This window comes from Blennius ocellaris, assembly GCF_963422515.1.
Source record: "Blennius ocellaris genome assembly, chromosome: 14".
In the NCBI taxonomy this organism is placed as follows: domain Eukaryota; kingdom Metazoa; phylum Chordata; class Actinopteri; order Blenniiformes; family Blenniidae; genus Blennius; species Blennius ocellaris.
Genome location: NC_137663.1, coordinates 6,222,417 through 6,242,416, shown reverse-complemented (window position 1 = coordinate 6,242,416; position 20,000 = coordinate 6,222,417). Strand labels below are relative to the sequence as shown.

The 20,000-nt window shown below is 44.9% G+C and overlaps 2 protein-coding genes across 2 annotated transcripts; one reads left to right on the top strand and one right to left on the bottom strand.

Annotated features, from left to right (window-relative positions):
* Nucleotides 1-2,116: 2,116 nt before the first annotated feature.
* Nucleotides 2,117-7,867, bottom strand: LOC308139147 (alpha-2-antiplasmin-like; the record flags this gene model as incomplete). Its single annotated transcript, XM_080508492.1, has 9 exons — nt 2,117-2,574; nt 4,900-5,095; nt 5,238-5,380; nt 5,582-5,727; nt 5,956-5,998; nt 6,100-6,243; nt 6,708-6,924; nt 7,004-7,072; nt 7,844-7,867. 9 exons carry the CDS (start codon nt 7,865-7,867, stop codon nt 2,117-2,119), a joined length of 1,440 nt encoding a protein of 479 aa, XP_080364618.1.
* Nucleotides 7,868-12,124: 4,257 nt separating this feature from the next.
* On the top strand, nt 12,125-19,848 carry LOC308139146 (solute carrier family 13 member 2-like; the record flags this gene model as incomplete). Its single annotated transcript, XM_080508491.1, has 4 exons — nt 12,125-12,259; nt 16,648-16,776; nt 18,095-18,231; nt 19,518-19,848. Exons 1-4 carry the CDS (start codon nt 12,146-12,148, stop codon nt 19,846-19,848), a joined length of 711 nt encoding a protein of 236 aa, XP_080364617.1. The 5' UTR covers nt 12,125-12,145.
* Between the last annotated feature and the right edge of the window lie 152 nt (nt 19,849-20,000).

The following is a 20,000-nucleotide window of genomic DNA, read 5'->3' as shown; positions in this document are numbered from 1 at the left end:
GCTTTCACCAAACTGCGTTTTGAATCTGTTCAAACCAGCTCGAACCAGTCTAAACCACTTCCATAATCACTTTGAACCGGATTAAACAGTTTAGACTGCCCATAAGCTGCTCATCAAACCAGTGTGAAAGTCAGTTCAAACCGGTTTAACCCAGTCTAAGCCTCTTCCCTAACAACCTTCGACCAGTTTAAATGACCTAACCCATTTGACAGTCGCTACATCCGTTTAAACTTTAAAACTGTTTAAACTGGTCTTCAACTGGTTTCAAGTGGTTAAAAGCAGTTATAAATTGCTTAAAGAAACCAATCACGAAAGCAACCAGTTCCAAACTACGAGAAACCAGTTTTAAGTTGTCATTAAACCACTTTGAACCACCAACCTGTGGAGGCTACTTAGCTAAACCATTTTAAGCCATTTTAAACCACTTTTAACTAATTCAGTGGTTTCTTTATCTCAGTTTAGACTGCTCATCGAACCGGTCAGAAAGCCAGTTCAAACTAGTTCAGTTCAAACCACACCCCTAACCACTTTACACCAGATTAAACAACCAGTTTGTCAAAGTCACTAAATCAGCTTAAACAACTTTAAACCCAATTCAGGTTGGTTCAAATCACATTTAACCAGTTCAATGATGGCACTGAACTAGTTTAAACCACTTTAAATCACCCATCAATAATTAACCAGTCATCAAGCCAGTTCAAATCAGTTTAAACTAGTCGCGGTCAAAATTAAATCAAAGCTTAAGTAAACTAAGGTTCATCCGGGCAGTTTGGTTTCTTGGTGTCTCGTCACTTCTCACTCATTCTGTCAATCACAAACACTCACAAACACTGTGTGAGCACTTTATTTTCTCCCATAAATTCATAAACAAATCATCAATATAAAAAAAACAAACAAAAAAAGACATTCACATCTTATTTAAAATAGAACTTTGGGTGTGAATTTCACCTCATTCATCACAGCTGAAAACATGAAATCAGCTATGAAGTGCTGAAACACCTTTTGAAATGGATTTGTTTAAAATCTTAACCATCAGCTGAGCGTGAATCTGCTTCACAGGAAACGTTGCAGGATCTGCAGGTACATTTAATATCAGTTTAACAGATATTAAAATCCATCAACAACAGACAGGACAGTATCAAAAGGTCACTTCAAGACCACTGTCATAATACCACATTCCACCACAAGGTGGTGTCATGAGTCTCTCAAGCATCGGGACTGAAGACAAACTCTACTGGCAAAGGTAGCATTAATTCAACTGGACACACTTCCACTGAAAAGTTAATCGAGAGGAAACTAAATCAACTTAAGTGATATTGTAGCACAACATTTTGTTCATTTTTATTAGTTCAAATTGATGCAAGACACATTTTGAACTCATGAACTTGTTGTGCCAAACAGAAGCCGTCACACGGATGCGGTTTGCAGCTAGTGTGAATTAAACGTGACGCACTAGATCTACTGTGAGGAAATGTCCTTTATATTGTTAACTAGTGGAAACGTAGTGTGATTTTATTACATTTGGTTTTGCGACTGCCTTGTTTCAAAGACACGTGGATGAATATGTTGCAGGAAAGTCCAGTGAGTTCATCGACCTGACTCACATCTGCAAACGCTTTCTGCTCAGCTTGTCTCCCAATTTGTGTCTTTTCATGGTCTCTTTCATAATGTTTGTAAATATTTTACATCTGACTCAATGTCCAGTTTGTACTGTGGGGTAAGTTAGGTAAGTGGGTAAGTTAAGTCACAGAAACCCACTAAAACTGAGAATACAGTCGGTCTGAGGACAGGCTGGATGATTCAACACACTTCAGCCTCGCATGTTGAGCATTTACTTTGAAATAATTATTGTATTGTGAAGGTGCTGACTCACCAACGCCGCTTCATTTTTGTATGAGATTTGTTTACAGGCTGTTCATCTCATATGGTTTCAGCTTCACTAAACTCATTTCATTCTTTTTGATTGACACACTTTCATTTATGAAAGGTGGCACTTCTGGTAATTGTGCACCTGGCTCTTTTCCTCTCGGCCCCAGCTTTGTTAAACTTTTCTTGAACTGAAGCTCAGCAGGTAAAATATGGTAGCAGATCTCCGTCAGTGACAACACCTGAAGCCTCATGCAGGAACGCAGGGATCGTCCCGTTCATGCTGCAATTGCTCCTTCTCTCCAGCGGGGGTGCTGCAGCACTGCGTTCCACCTCCCACTGGCCCTGTCTCGCTGCACGACTCATTGAGTGCATCTCTGCTCCCAGCCGTGTCGGATGCGGGTTGGTCGCTCATGGTGGCATTGCCGTGCGGACCATCGTTGAGCGTGGGGTCGTGGTCGGGGGCGGGGTTTGTAACAACGCCCATGAAAAGAGGCATCAGGGAGGCATCGTCCACGAGCGCGAAAACAAACGGGGAGTTGACGGCGAAGAGGGAGACTGAGCGCATTGAGGTCACCGCAGTGGAGGCCGACGCCTCCACGCCTTCCTCACTGAGCTCCACCGCGCTGGCGTGATGGACCCCCGTCACCCGGAGCGGCTGGTCGGAAACACCGGAGAGGTCAGGGCTGGAAAACAGGGAGCTGAGGCCTGGGGCAGGGGGGGCAACAGGGTAAACAACATCAGGGGTCAGTTAACTAGTTGGTGATTTACATAAATATAATATTGAACATGAAAACAGCTTCATGATACATAAAATAAAATCCATAAAATGCAGAAGTGCTATAATACACTACTCACTAATAGGTTGCGATATTTGTGTTTTGGGTGAAAACACAAGATGTGCGTGCTGCAGTGATACCATATCTTGAAAGTAGGACATGTGAGTGGTGATTTCCTCATTTAAAACAATTTATTGAAACAAAAATCACCAACCGTGGAGGGTAGAACACAACAAAACATGTCAAGGTCTCAATAACTTGTCATCGGTGAAGCCAGTAATGCGTTAATTAGTAACGCGTTACTCTCATATGACCGCTTTTTTTCCATAACGAGTAATCTAATACGTTCCCATTTCTAAACCAGTAATCAGATTATAGTTACTTGTCCAAGTCATTACTATTGTAGAGTCCCACAGACTTTCTTGTCTGCAAAGCCGGTTTATTATTAAACTGAACCAGGCCGCTCCTTTGTTCTCCTCCAAACCGACACATGCACACGCAGTGCACGCAGTCTGCGCGTTCACCTGACCCGCCCCCTTCGCCCCTCTCAGCCAATCACAGACCAGCTCGCTATCATGGTGCGTTCAGGGGACAGAAAAGAATCAGCACGAAAAACTGTCATCAACCTTAACATTGCATCAATACCATTACTGCAGACATGTTACTCAATTTTTGTAATTGTCATGAGTAAAAATCTATTTGGCAGGAAGCCCCGCCCCTTTTTTCAATCAATCAATCGATCAATCAAGGAAATATGTTATTTGTCCCCGGAGGACCAATTGAAAGGTTGCATAGAGAGGGTAGTGCGAATAATTCCATAGCTAAATAGTGGAACAACAGACTACAACTACATCTCAGGGTAAATAAATACCAGTAACAGTAAAAATGTGATAATAAAAACGTGAGTCAGATATAAATACAACACAGAATGAAGGTCGTTGTAATTTTTATGTTGAGACGGTGGGGTGTTGTGTTGTGGCAGCTGCTGAAAGTAACTTATAAAGTAACTTGTAATCTAATGTAGTCACTTTCAAGAAACAAGTCATCAGTAAAGTCACAGTTCTTTTTAAAGGAGTCATCACTAATTGGATTACTTTTTCGAGGTAACTGTGGCAACACTGGTTGTCAATATCCCTTGAGCATCAATTACAGCCGAGGCATTGGATCTCACTTTTCTTCAAGGCTCAGCTCATTGAGGTTCTGGGTACAGAGTTACGAGCCTCCACTCAGCTGATCCCAGAGGTTTTCTACGGATTCAGGTCAGTTTGAGGTCCCCCAGTCTCCAGCAGCTGTTTCCTAATGACGCCATCACCATGAGCTGGAGCATCGTGGTAACTGAAGATGGCGATGGAGATGACTGGATTGATGATTCTTCAGGTAGTAGGAGCTTGTCACAGTACAAGTTTTATACTGGACCCTCCTGCCCACACTGTAACACCACAACCACCAAAGGCTCATCTGGTGAGAACAGTGGCTGATGCAGAGCATCTCCAACATCGTTGGCCGCCATTGTTTCTGCTCAGCGTGAATGGACTTTCATCAGACAACAGCACTGAGGTCCACTTGTCCCTCGTCCAGCGTAAATGCCCTCTGGTCCATGTAAGACGATGAGGCCAGAGTGGCCCGGTGGTTTGGTCAGGAACCCTTGCCGGTAGTCTAACAGGCAGACCGTGCTGATGTCATTTGTTTCCAGTGGTCGGATGTGATAGTTTGGTTGCTTTAACCTCCCTTAAATGTACCTGGAGTTGAGTGGCATTCATCATCTGCAGGGTGCTGTTCATAATGAAGCGGCCATCAGGGTGGGCTGTGGCCAACGGACACCCACTTCTCTGTCTCTGTATCTCTGTTCAACCTACTGTGACAGCGTGAGCTCAGTGGACTTTTCCGTCTGACAACACTCTGTTTGAAGCTTTAATTGTGAGGTACTGTTGATTCATTGTTAGGTGTCAACTGTTTAAATACTAATTCTATTTGAACCAGAACATTTATTGGTCCACCAATGGATCAAACACCTGTTGGGAACTTTGCCATTAATTGATTTCTTCTTATTAGAAAACAGCAAACAATATTGAGACAGTGAACATTTGGACATTGAAAGGTTGAGTGGTCACATTAAGTTCACCAGTAAAGGTTAGAAAGCATTTTAGGTTCATCCTGAAATTTCACCTGAATATTCCAAACTTTTAGTGAGTTGTGTAAGTCGTTAGCTTAAACTGCAATAATTGCAAATAGTGACATAAATCTAGTTAGTTACCCATGTTGTTCAGCGCCTCCTGCAGCTCCTGGCGGTACTGCAGCCTGACTTTGGGTAAGTTGACCTGCATGGTTTTCTCTGGAGGCAGACGTTGAAAGATGTCGGATATATTGAGTTTGGGCAAAACAGACGAAATATTTCCTCGAGGCAGAACCACCAAGAAACTGGTGTTTCCTTTGAAGGGGAAGCTGGCGACCTGGAGGAAACACAGAATTTCTTCTCTGATTGTTTAATCTGTTAGTCAGATAAAAGCATGCTCCCAGACTGTGGGTCATATAGGTGTGGTGGTCTTCACTGGCTCTGTGGGGGTCGAGACCATCTGAAGGTCTTTGTCTTACCTGTGCTTGAAGCTCGGGGTGGTCCAGCAGGCGCAGGGGGTACTGAGCAGATTTCATCATGTCCACAGACACAGAGTTCTGGTTGTCCAGGTAGAACGCAGCTTTAGAGGTTCCCTGAGGGTCGAATTGCGTCTGCCACTCACCTGACGGACACAAGGAGGGGAAGTCAGCCTCGGCAGCATGTGAAAGCCTTTCGGTACGCACTCCAAGGCAAAGTTTGGAGCAAGCATCACTGTTCTAACTTTGAGGAGTTAGGTTCCTGCAGTTCCCCCGGATGTTGTGCTCTTCATATCTTGCTCTGTTCTGACAGACAATTCCAGCAATGGGAGTGTTGATGAGTTCACCTTTGAAATACACAGCGTTGATGAGCATTAGCACCACATCATGGGGAGCACTTTCCAGAAAGTGGGAGATGTGGCCACTGGTGGTGTTCTCTACCCACTGGTTCACCTCCTCCACCGAGAGCAGAGGAACAGGTCTGGACTGGTACCTGAAACGGAGTCACAGCCACATAGATGATCCACCAGGAGAAAATGTTGACACTTCTGACTTCTACTGAAGCTGTAAACTGTGGAATGAGTCTTCTCATGTGATCAAACAAGTGACCAGCAAGGGCGGATGGAGTGATGGACGGAGTGATGAATGGATGAAAGAACCAATGGACCAATGGAGTCCTGAATGTTCCTGTGGTTTAATAATTTGTACATGCAGTTGTTACCTGGCCAGAGACTCCTCAATGAAGGACAGCTTAACGTCGAACCCTGCGGGGGGGGGGGGGGGGGGGGGGGGGGGCAGACAGACCGAGGTCCATATTAATGTGCAGTGAGACTGCAGCAGGCTGAGAGCATGGAGGTCATCTCACCTGGTCTCAAGTACATGCGTGCTGCCACCTGCAGCGACGATTGGCTTAACTGGGGGAGGAGACGGCCCAGGACGTGATGGTAACATGGCAGGTCGTGGGCGTGGAGGCCCCGCAGCAGCTGTTGTTCCGTCTCATTACGAGCACCTGAAACAGTCCTTTTTATTCCGCCATGTCAGCTCGTAACAAGCAAAACCGTGTACAAAAGTTCCTCTCGGTGAGAAATATTGTGAAGTTTGCCTCACCAACTGTGTTTTACTTCATAAACTTCCATGGAAATTAATAGATAAGAACCCTGAAAAGGTAAATGATCGGCCATGTTTATAGCAAAACAATTAAAAATCTGGTTCAAAGTACTTTTTTAGACCTCATTTAAAATCAAATGTTAAACCAAGTCTAAAGTTTTAGGTTTCAAACCGATTTTCCAAAACCATATCAGGTGAACTGTTCAAAACCACTTCGCAATCTGCTCCTGCAGCTTTTCCATCGTCATCCAAGTGAGTTGCAGTGCAGTAACCAGCTGTGTCCTGCTCTTCAAATCTGTAGAACATCTGGGAACATTTGAATATCAGCTGCATCATGTGGTGACTGGATGAACCTGAGCGACTGACCTAACGTGAGTTGAGCCAGGGCTACGGCCACACTGAGCGGGGACACAATGACGTTGGGCTGCTGGGGGCCAACAGCAAGCTGCTCCAAGAGACGTAAACCCAGTTGCTCAACGGCGCCCCCTATTGCCCGCTGATCCTCAAGGGCGAATGCTCCTCCGCAGCTGTGAATCTCCTCCGCTGCTGGAGTAGAAGCAAGAGGAGGCACCTGGGTGGACTCCTGGAGGAGTAAGACCGACGGGGAGACTCTTGCATCAGAGCGAACAGGGAGCAAAGATGGCCGAGGGTTCACTACTCACAGTCGCACCGCCGCAGCACAGACAGCATCCCAGAAGGAGGAGACACAGCTTCATTTTCCGATCAGCAACCTAAAGAACAAAGAGGGACACGTGACCATCAGACACCCTGCTGACCTGAGGAAAAAGTGAAACTGCATGTCGCCATTGGTACGGCGGAATGCAAAGTAACACAAGAGTCACGTTTCCAAAAAGATACAGTGTAAGCAGTAACTACACTACTTTAGAATGAACTGTAATCAAACCCAAATTGTCATTATCTTAGATCACAAAAGGTCACTGTAAACCTGGCTGGTGCAAACAGTGAAGCATCGAAATGTAAAGAATTGATATACTGATAGATATGTATCTACTACTGGCCGACCTACTGACCGGCTGATTGACCAACCGACCAACCAACCATCCGCCTGCCCAACTGACCAACCGACGAACCTCACCACCCAACAATGGAGTTACCAACAGTCCAACAAGCCATTTGAACAATGAACCAGTTGGATCAACAAATGAACAGAAGAATCAGAAAAGAACTGAAGCAACAAACAAACAGACAAACAAACAGAACTGACTGACCAATGGGCCCCTAACCATTCCACCAGGCAACCAGGCAACCAACTTGTCTAACATTAGTGTATATGTTGGTTTCAAATCACAGATGAGACAAACCAACACCCATTCTAATGTTGTCTATTAAAAAAGACCCTTCATAAGTTTAAAAAAAAAAAAAAAATGTTTCCTCCACGTTACTGCTACTACTGTTAGCATGTGAGTTGGGTTTTTTTCCAGAGGGGACGAGTCTGTCAGCAGGTCAGAGCCTGCACTGTTTGCCGCCAGACTAAAGGTTACCGTGTCCGAACCTTTCGTGGCCATGCTGCTGAACACACACAACTGTGAAGACCCCGAGCTCCATCTCGGCTTCAGACTCCTGCTCCGGTGGATCAGTGGACCTGTCCTGTCTGAGACCCGTTCAAACCCACCCTCACCTCTGAAGACGCTGACGAGCTTGAGCACCGTTAGAGAGCTTAAAGATCTGGAGGAACAGAGGATGTGTGAACTTACCTGAGCAAAGCAGAAATGAAATGAGCAAAGACGTTTTGATCCACCTTCTCCAGACTGGAGCGCCTGAATCCAACAACGCCCCCATCGGTGGGTTAATCATCTACACAGTGTCTTTGAACACAACACGATGTAAAAAAACCAAAGTGATATGAGTATTTGAAAGTGTTCTGTCTCGTCAACAAACACAAATAACTGCAAAATCTGACAATTCGTCTGTGAGTGACCGCAAAACATCTAATCAATCCATTCTGGCCATGACCCAGCTCATTTAGCCCATGTAGCTTCATGCTAACACTGAAACTAAGAAAAGCACACAACACAGTTCAATTAAACTGAAGAGTGCTAAAGTAAAGCAAGCAATAAAACTAATCGAATTGAATAATGCAGCTTGACTGAGCCTGAAACAAAAGCTAGGCTAAAGTCATCAATACTGACAAAAAATCCAAAATGTAAACAATGAAGCGCAGCTCAAGCTGGAAAAACAACGTTAAGCTTAAAGCCTTTGTGAGGTTTCAATTAGGGTCTGGGTTGTTTGGGGTTGTTTGGCGGGTGCAGTGTACAAGTCAGGCCTGTGGCGTTGGCGGTCTCCTGAACCCTCCAACGCACAGCGTGGGCGAGTGTTTGTTTTTGTCGTGCGCTCGCCGAGCCACAGTGGGACAAACGGTGCCTTTCCACTGCAGAGAATGGACCCACAAATATGAAGGTCCACCCATCCTGCTTAGACACACACACACACACACACACACACACACACACACACACACACACACACACACACACACACACACACACACACACACACACACACACACACACACACACAAAAGTTATCTGAGGACACAGGACACATTGTCATATAAACAGGATGAGATGAAAATCAGACCGTGAACCCTGGGAATGGAAAATGCATTGTGCATGGGTGTGTGTGTGTGTGTGTGTGTGTGTGTGTGTGTGTGTGTGTGTGTGTGTGTGTGTGTGTGTGTGTGTGTGTGTGTGTGTGTGTGTGTGTGTGTGTGTGTGTGTGTGTGTGTGTGTGTGTGTGTGTGTGTGTGTGTGTGTGTTTGTTTCAAGCCTTTATCTACGTTCACTAAATATGTTAAATCACTACTTTTGCTTTGGCCTACTCTTTCTAACGAAGCTGTCTGAACTTGTTCTGGGTAAACTGTTAGCTCTCAAAAAGCAAGAAACAGCATTTAAAAGGAAGAAAATAGAAAGTTTGTCATAATTTATTATGAAAACCTAGCATTTCGAAGAGATCTCGCTGTCTCTCACAGGTTGACGTTTTGCTTTTCTTCTCATCCTTTATTATTCTACTTTCCAGGTGTTCACCTTAAAGTAATTTCTTTAGGTATAACAATAAAAGTGGAGCTTCTATGTTGATGTGGGGTAAGTTGGTTTATGTACAGTAGGAGGCAGCAGAGGACAAATTGAGAAACCAGCACACATTCTAATATTCTGTACTTGATGGGGGGGGGGGGGCATGTTTTCATTCAAGATTAATCAATCTCTTCTAAACAACATCAGCGTACACGAAGAACAAACAAGGAAATCAATGGAAATCAATAGAAACAAAGATCACAAAGATAGAATCATTCATTCTGTGAAAGTTGCTGATTTCTGAAAAGAGCTCATTAGATTAATAACAGTTGGAGAAGTAAATGCTGAGTCGTGAACACACACAGTAATGCTGCATTCAAGTGTGGTTCAGGTTCACATTATCTGGGGCATTTTAACAATTTCCCAAGGGAATACTTGGATCAAAGTTCTCTCTATAACACACGTGTCGAACTCCGGTCCTCGAGGGCCGCAGCCCTGCACGGTTTGGATGTGTCCCTGCTTCCACACAGCTGCTGGCAATGAGCAGCTCGTTATCTGGCTTTGGGCTTAACATGGTGATGAAGCATCAGGACATTCAGTGGAGGGAGACGTGGAAAACGTGCAGAGCTTCGGCCCTCGAGGACCTGAGTTTGACACCCTTGCTCTAAAACAAAACCCAACATGTAGACACGTCTGGCCTCCAGGTGGCGCCATCGCAGCACACAGAGAGCGGCTGAGCTCACAATGGACTTGCTACTGGTTGTTGTCTGTCCTTCCTGGTTTCTATACTGGTGGTCACTGACTCCTCTCTTTGGCGTATTGGAGCTCGGTGAGTCGTCAGATCTCCTTCAGGAACATGAAAAGTCCTGCCCTTCTTCATCACTCAGTGTTCCTCTGGACCTCCACTCCTCCCCCGTGAGCCCATCGTTCTGAAAGCACCGGAACAGACCTTCATAGCTCCTCACCCTGCAATAAACACCCCGGCTCACCTCGGTGCTGCAAAGAACGACCCCTCAAAGGGTCACCACAGTCCTCCGGACAGTTCAACAGAGCTCATCTCCACACACCCCGATTCAACAGGACATCAATGTCTCCCAGCAGGAGGTTCTGGACACCAGGACCATCAAGTGTCTCCAGTCTGGTTCTGATCCATCTCCCCTGATCAAACCTCCACAGAGCATGTGGAGGTTTTCATAACTTACACTCATTTCATCTGCATCTCGAAGCTTCTGGAGAAAAGCTGTTACTGCATAAGTTGAGGACCAGCTCAGACTGAAGCGGGGCTGATACTGCCAACATGGCAGCTGAAGACGGAGGATCGCCTACATCTTCACAATTGACGGAACATGTTTCCATCGGTGAAGACAAATCCGAGACTCATACTGTACCTCTGAGGTTCCTCAAGCATCAGTCCTCAAACCCACACGTCGACTGACCTTGGTCAGGTCATCAGCCACCACACTCGACTTCACCTAAAAACAAACCTTTACCCATCTTCGACTTCACCATGCTCCCCATCCTCTGTCCGCAGGAGCATCCTGGACTCTCTGCAAACAAACAGCTCCAGAATGAAGGTCATATCAGTGGTTACTGGATGTTTGTACCCGTGTCTGGTCAGGACATACCACGCCCTGCCGTCACCAGGCTGGGGGTGCACTTCAACACCGAACAACAAAACAAAACTTCAGTCTTACATCAGAAAATCAAGCGCGGGCCAACGTCCACCACTCACCGGACAACCAGAAACTTGTCCTTGAATTCATCCGCTCGAAGTCCTGCCACTGAGATTCACCCCTTTTCTACGGTTTCTACCAGAAACCTCCAGAAGCTTCAGTTTATTCAGGAACGTGCCAGCAGATTACTAGATACAAACAACACAACATCACAGCGTAACACAGACACTTCCTGACCCATCAGTGCTTCCACTCTAACCGGTGGAATGCAGAAGTGACTCCTCACATCATAATTCTAGACTTCACCATAAAAGAATTCAAGGAATACTTTGATTATATGCAGATGAGTTGAAATCCTGACATATGACAAGAATGGCACAAGAACTGGCCTCAGACAGCATTAGGCCAGTAGTTCAGCGAGGGAAACCTGTAGCATTAGCATATTTCACCACATAATTGGTGCCGACAGTCATGGATTGGCCACCAGGTTGCTTTCGTCTCCTTTCTGAAGATACCTCATGCTCTCAGTAGTTCAGTCGGGTGGCTGCATTTAAACATCCCAGTCTGAAGTGTTTTAAGCAAAAACATTGACGCGGACACGGTTTAATGTCAGTCATGAATGATAATGGTGAATGAGTGTTTGCAGTGGGTGTTTGTTTTGGGCTTGTGTGTGAGGACAACCTGCAGATAAGAAGAAGTGAATGAGCCGATGTTCTGAATGGGAGCAGCACGATAAAAAGACGAGTCGGTCCTGACGCAAGAGGATCTGATCTCCACCTCTGTGTTTGTTCTGCTCAGAGTTCACACAAAGTCTGCGGGGACACAGGGTGTGTGTGTGCGTGGCTTGGTGTGTGTGTGTGCGCTCACACACATAGAGTTAATATTTAGTGTGGGTCGTGAGCTGCATCTCAATGGTGTTGGACACGGACAGAAATCAGAGTGAGCGGAGAGCTGAGAGACTTCAGGCTGACTGAGAGACTGAGAGACAGAGAGAGAGAGAGAGAGAGCGTGATTCTTCATCCCGACGTCCCGACGTCTTCATCCCGCCATTGTCACCTTCATCCCGACACCGTCCTCCTCCTCCTCGTCACCCTCAGCCATGTCGGTTCTTCCTCTGCGGGTGAAACTGTTGCGCCAGGTTTGGAGGTTGAAGGGCGTCGTGGTGCTCGTGTGCAGCCCGTTTATCCTGCTGCCACTCGCCTTCAGCACCAAGGTGAGCCGGCTACTAACCAGCTCCATTAACCAGCATAACCAACCGGCTCAACCAGCCAGTTCAAACAACCAGCTCAACTACCCAGTTAGTTTACTAACAGTTCCCGACCACGAACCATTTCACCGTGAAATGAGAAGCCTCAACAACTCGGTTCTTTGTGACCACTTCATGGAAAGATTGGTTCAAATTATTACTACCAAGTTTAAATGAAGTTTGAAATAAGTGAAAAGAGTTTAACCTGTTTAAATGAGCTCCCTGTAAAAGGACCTTTTCAAAAACCTTGTTTAAGCTTCCATCAGCATGGCTCTGATGAACAACAACTTACTGTTTACTGACACCTTACCAGTTGAAAGTAAAATTATTATATTCGAATTGCCAGTTCACTGTAAATTACAAGTGTAAATTAACAAGTTTGAAGTGAAAAGTATAGATTTAATTACCTGTTTACTGTGAATTACCAATGTATACAACCAGTTGACTTGGAATCACTAGTTTGTGTGACATGATTTACCAGTTTAATGTGAATGAACACTTTAAATTACCAGTTTACTGGTTAAATTACAGGTTTGAATGATGTGTTTACTGTTAAATTACTAGCTTATTGTGATAGTAGGAGTTAAAATGATCTATTTACTGTTTTTTTTACCATTTGAAATGATCAGTTTTAATTCACCAGTTGAAATTAACAATTTAACAGGTTTTTTTTTAACAATACACAAATTTATTGTTAAAATTCTAGTTTGAATTACCAGTTTACTGTTAAATTACCCATTTAAATAACCAGTTCACTATGAATTTACCTGTTTAGATTAAGAAGTTCTTACTTTAAATGAACCAATTTTCTGTTTCCATTTAAACGACACATTTAAATGGCCTGTTTATGGTTAAAGTCCTCCTTTAAATTACTAGTTCACTGACTTTACCAGTTTAAATTTAAAAAAGAATTCCTGATTGAAAAGAAAAACACAATTTACTCTTAAACGACTTGTTTAAATTAACAGTTTACTGTTTAATTACTCATTAATTTACCAGTTTAAACAAAGAATTGGCCAGTTTAAGAGGAAATTGCCAGCTTAAAGTTCCACTTATTGAGTTGACAGTGAAGTTGTGGAAAGGGTACTTTTGGCTGACAGTAATGTGAGTACTGGTACTCCCTGCTGGTAGGGAGCAGTGTGGTGGTATTTGTGGTTGATGAATAACCTGCAGCAGGTTTCAGTCACTCATTGAGATTCCTGAAGATTCTCACACACAAACAAACGCTGACAGCAGGAATCTTGGTTCCACCGCCTCGTCTTTGAAAGCTCAGTGAGTTTCCTCATGATGTGTGCGTGTGTGAGGCCGCCGCTCAGCAGGCGCCTCGCCTTCTCTTCATTTTCACATGAACCAGGTTGAACATAAACTGAGGCGCCTCTGTCTGCCTGGACATCTCCTGGCAGCGTCTGAGGCGCCACACTGGCCCCCTGCTGGCCTTCCCACACTCACATGTTTCAGTCCGCTGCTCCACATAGAGACTCACGTTTCCACCTGCTCCATCACATGTTCCCACCATCACGTGTTAACACATCACATGTTCCCACCATCACGTGTCAACACCTTCACATGTTCCCACCATCACGTGTTAACACATCACATGTTCCCACCATCACATGACAACACCATCACATGTTCCCACCATCACGTGTTAACACATCACATGTTCCCACCATCACGTGTTAACACATCACATGTTCCCACCATCACGTGTCAACACCTTCACATGTCAACACATCACATGTTCCCACCATCACATGACAACACCATCACATGTTCCCACCATCACGTGTTAACACATCACATGTTCCCACCATCACATGACAACACCATCACATGTTCCCACCATCACGTGTTAACACCATAACATGTTAACACATCACATGTTCCCACCATCACGTGTTAACACATCACATGTTCCCACCATCACGTGTCAACACCTTCACATGTTCCCACCATCACGTGTTAACACATCACATGTTCCCACCATCACGTGTTAACACATCACATGTTCCCACCATCACGTGTCAACACCTTCACATGTCAACACATCACATGTTCCCACCATCACATGACAACACCATCACATGTTCCCACCATCACGTGTTAACACATCACATGTTCCCACCATCACATGACAACACCATCACATGTTCCCACCATCACGTGTTAACACCATAACATGTTAACACCTTCACATGTTCCCACCATCACGTGTAAACACTTCACATGTTCCCAAAATCACATGACAACACCATCACATGTTCCCACCATCACGTGTTAACACATCACATGTTCCCACCATCACATGACAACACCATCACATGTTCCCACCATCACGTGTTAACACCATAACATGTTAACACCTTCACATGTTCCCACCATCACGTGTTAACACTTCACATGTTCCCAAAATCACATGACAACACCATCATATGTTTCCACCATCACGTGTTAACACATCACATGTTCCCAGCCTCACATGACAACACCAGCACATGTTAACACTATCATATGTTAACACCATCACACGACAACACCATCACATCTAAACACCATCACATGTTCCCACCATCACGTGTTAACACCATCACGTGTTAACACATCACATGTTAACACCATCACATGTTCCCACCATCACGTGTTAACACTATCACGTGTTAACATCATCACAATTTCCCACCATCACAATACATGTTACCACCATCACCTGTTAACACCATCACATCACATGTTCCCACCATCACACGTTCCCACCATCACATGTTCTCACCATCACGTGTTAACACCATCACATGTCCCCACCATCACGTTTTAACACCAACACATGTTCCCACCATCACATCACATGTTCCCACCATCACCTGTTAACACCATCACATTACATGTTCCCACCATCACATGTTCCCACTATCACATGTTCCCACCATCACGTGTTAACTCCATCACATGTTCCCACCATCACATGTTACCACCATCACGTGTTAACACCATCACATGTCCCCACCATCACGTTTTAACACCAACACATGTTCCCACCATCACATCACATGTTCCCACCATCACCTGTTAACACCATCACATTACATGTTCCCACCATCACATGTTCCCACTATCACATGTTCCCACCATCACGTGTTAACACCATCACATGTTCCCACCATCACGTGTTAACACATCACATGTTCCCACCATCACATGACAACACCATCACAAGTTCCCACCATCACATGTTCCCACCATCCCATCACATTACATGTTTCCACCATCACATGTTCCCATCATCACGTGTTAACACCGTCACATTACATGTTTCCACATCACAATTTCCCACCATCACATTACATGTTACCACCATCACCTGTTAACACCATCACATCACATGTTCCCACCATCACACGTTCCCACCATCACATGTTCTCACCATCACATGTTAACACCATCACATGTCCCCACCATCACGTTTTAACACCAACACATGTTCCCACCATCACATCACATGTTCCCAACATCACCTGTTAACACCATCACATTACATGTTCCCACCATCACATGTTCCCACCATCACGTGTTAACTCCATCACATGTTCCCACCACCACATGTTACCACCATCACGTGTAAACACCATCACGTGTTAACACCATCACATGTTCCCACCATCACATGTTAATACCATCACATCACATGTTCCCACCATAACATGTTCTCACCATCACGTGTTAACACCATCACATGTTCCCACCATCACGTTTTAACACCAACACATGTTCCCACCATCACGTGTTAACACCATCACATGTTCCCACCATCACATTACATGTTACCACCATCACATGTTAACACCATAACATCACATGTTCCCACCATCACATGTTCCCATCATCACATTACATGTTACCACCAGTACGTGTTAACACCATCACATTACATGTTACCACATCACGTGTTAACACCATCACATTACATGTTCCCACCATCACGTGTTAACACCATCACATTACATGTTACCACATCACGTGTTAACACCATCACGTTACATGTTACCACCATCACGTGTTAACACCATCACATGTCAACACCATCACATTCCATGTTACCACCATCACGTGTTAACACCATCACATCACATGTTCCCACCATCACATTATATATTCCCACCTGCACCATCACGTTTCAACCATCACATGTTCCTACCTATATACATCGCCATGCTCTCAAGAGTTAATGTTTTGTGTGTGTGTGTGTGTGTGTGTGTGTGTGTGTGTGTGTGTGTGTGTGTGTGTGTGTGTGTGTGTGTGTGTGTGTGTGTGTGTGTGTGTGTGTGTGTGTGCGCGTGTGTGTGTGCGTGTGTGTGTAGGAAGCAGCGTGTGCGTACGTCATCGCCCTCATGGCGCTGTACTGGTGTACGGAGGTGCTGCCACTGGCCGTGACGGCGCTGCTGCCGACCATCTTGTTTCCTGTCCTCGGCATCATGGAGTCCAAGGATGTAAGCACACACACACACACACACACACACACACACACACACACACACACACACACACACACACACACACACATGTGTGTATTAAACCATAATTTGATATAAAATATAGACTAATTAACTACTCTGTGACAACAAATACTATTAATTAACAACCACAATATACCAGTCTATGATACAAGTGTAATATAATATAAGTCTCAGGTAAAATATGCTTATCTGCTTTTAGCTTTGTTGTAAAGCACTTTGGATGTCACCGGGTGATTATAAAAGGGCTATAGAAATAAAGTTTGATTTGATTTGATATAAGTCCAAAAGTCCAGTCCAGAAATATTTTCTACAATGATCAATAACTCATCTGAAACGTGTCAAGAACTCGTCAATAACTTAGCTTAAATACATCCAGATCTAGTCTAAAATAATTCCAACATTCATCAATGACGAGTATAAAATATGTCCAAACTAGTCTTTGGCACATGCAAAACTAATTAATAATTAGTCTGAATTATGTCCAAAAATAGCCAATAATGTGTCTTTAATGTGACCAAAACTAGTCAATAGCTCGTCTAGAATATACCTAAAATGAATCGATAACTAGTTCACAAAGCTGTTCGAAAGAAGACTAAAATTTAAAAAAAAACCTGTGTTAAAACATAAAAAAGGTGTTACTGGAGTTCAGTAACCAGTTCTAAATGTGTCCAAAACTCGTCTCCCATGTGTCTTGTTGGTGGGATTTCATTTCTTTCTTTCTTTCTTTTTTTAAATTTAAGGTAGTGCAAATAAACAATACGAAAGAGTAAACAATTCCAAAGATGTGTGAAAATGAACAATACATTCTATATACAAAAGAAAGACAAACAAGTGCTACCTCAAATACTTTTTACATAATGTGTGCGTGCGTGTGTCTTTGTATATGAAATACTAAGTGTAACTTCGTTATGTTTATGGGGGAAACAGAGGAGAAAGGAAATAGTTTGTATACAAAGGAGCAAATGAGAAGAAAAAGTGAAATCATCCATTTTGTAGTAATTGAATGAGTTTAATTTGGAATTGAGGTTCTATTGTCATAAATCCAGGGAGTGTTGACTGAGATTCCGTAATAATATAGTCAGACAGCAGATTTTTCCATTGATGTCTACTGATATTCATTTTTGATTTGCAGTTTGTGAGTATGGTTTCCTTGGCGATGGTTCGGGCTACAAGCAGTAGTTTAGTATGTAGTGAGTGGAGAGTGATGGTTGAGATCTCTCCTAGAAGGCAGAGTGAGGTGGGATAGTGGGGGTGGGATTTCATTTCAACTGTCTTCCGTCTTTCTGCCCAGGTGTGCATGCAGTACCTGAGGGACACCAACATGCTGTTTGTTGGGGGGTTGATGGTGGCCGTGGCCGTGGAGCACTGGAACCTCCACAAGCGCATCGCCCTGCGGGTGCTGCTGCTGGTGGGCGTCCGACCCGCCCTGTGAGTCTCTGCGCAACCAGTCGCATGTTGGAACCACCTGTTTGACCATCATCTGCGAACACTTCTGAAACACTTTAAAACACGACAGAACTTTTTTATGCAAAACTAAATTTAAAAGCGTCATCTGCGAACACTAATGAAGACAATCACTGGGAAAACTGTGAACTCTGCTGAAAGCATTGTCGGTAAACATTTCTGAACACCATCGTCTGCAAACACTTTTGATGAACACTGTGAACACTTCTGACAACCACCGTCCGTGAACAATATGGAACACCATCATCTGCAAACACCTCTGGAGCCTCTTTAAAGCAATTCGAAACCATTGTGAGCCTCGTTCAAACCACTGCCTGTGGACAGTGACAAGCAGGGGAGGTTGTGTGTGCTCTCACCCTCTCTCTCTCTGTCTCTCACCCTCTCTCTCTCTCTCTCTCTCTGTCTCTCTCTCTGTGTCTCTCTCACCCTCTCTCTCTGTCTCTCTTTCTGTCTCTCACCCTCTCTCTCTCTCTCGCTCTCTGTCTCTCTCTCTCTGTCTCTCTCACCCTCTCTCTCTCTCTCTCTCTGTCTCTCTTTCTGTCTCTCACCCTCTCTCTCTCTCTGTCTCTCTCTGTCTCTCACCCTCTCACCCTATCTCTCGCTCTCTCTCTCTGTCTCTCACCCTCTCACCCTATCTCTCGCTCTCTCTCTCTGTCTCTCTCTCTCACCCCCTCTCTCTCTCTGTCTCTCTCTCACCCTATCTCTCTCTGTCTCTCTCCCTCTCTCTCTCTGTCTCTCTCACTCTCTGTCGCTCTCCCTCTCTCACCCTCTCTCTCTTTCTCTGTCTCTCTCTCTCTGTCTCTCTCTCTCCCTGTGTCTCTCTCTCTCCTTCTCTCTCTCTCTCTCTCCCTCTCTCACCCTCTCTCTCTCTCTGTCTCTGTGTGTGTGTGTCTCTCTCTCCTTCTCTCGCTCTCTCTCACCCTCTCTCTCTTGCTCTCTCTCTCTCTCTCAACCTCTCTCTCTCTGTGTCTCTCTCCCTCTATCCCTCTCTCGCTCTCTCTCTCTCCCTCAACCTCTCTCTCTCTCAACCTCTCTCTCTGTCTTTCGCTCTCTCTCCCTCTCTCTCTCTCTCTGTCTCTCTCAACCTCTCTCTCTATCTCTCTCTGTCTTTCTCTCTCTGCCTCTCACCCTGTCTCACTTTCTCTGTCTGTCTCTCTCTCTCTCTCGCTCTCTCTCACCCTGTCTCTCCCTCTCTCTCTCTCCCCCTCTCTCTCTCTCTCTCTCTCTCTCCCTCTCTCTCTCTCTCTCAGGCTGATGCTGGGGTTCATGGGCGTCACGGCCTTCCTCTCCATGTGGATCAGTAACACGGCTACCACCGCCATGATGGTGCCCATCGTCCAGGCCGTGCTGGACCAGCTGCACAGCGAGTCGTCCTCAACGGTCCGGAGCACAAGCAGCGCCGAGCGGCGGGAGCGTCAGGAGAAAAGCGGCGGCATCCTCCAGACCGCAGCTCCCACGCCAGAGAAAGGTAGAGAGACATTGGGAGTGAATGAAGTCATGCAGCGACGCTTCATCCGCCGTGTTCAGGCCGAAGAGACGTCGTCCGGGTTCGAGCCTGATCCAGGAAAAACACACGGCTGAATGCTGAGCACGTCTCCCTTCTGCCCTATCTCCTGAACAAAAACAGTGGGAACACAACATGTCCGTTAACAGGACAACAATAGACTAACGTTTTTGTGTTTTCATTGCACAAAGGTGTCGTGTGAAGATGGCAACATTTTAAAAACACCCAA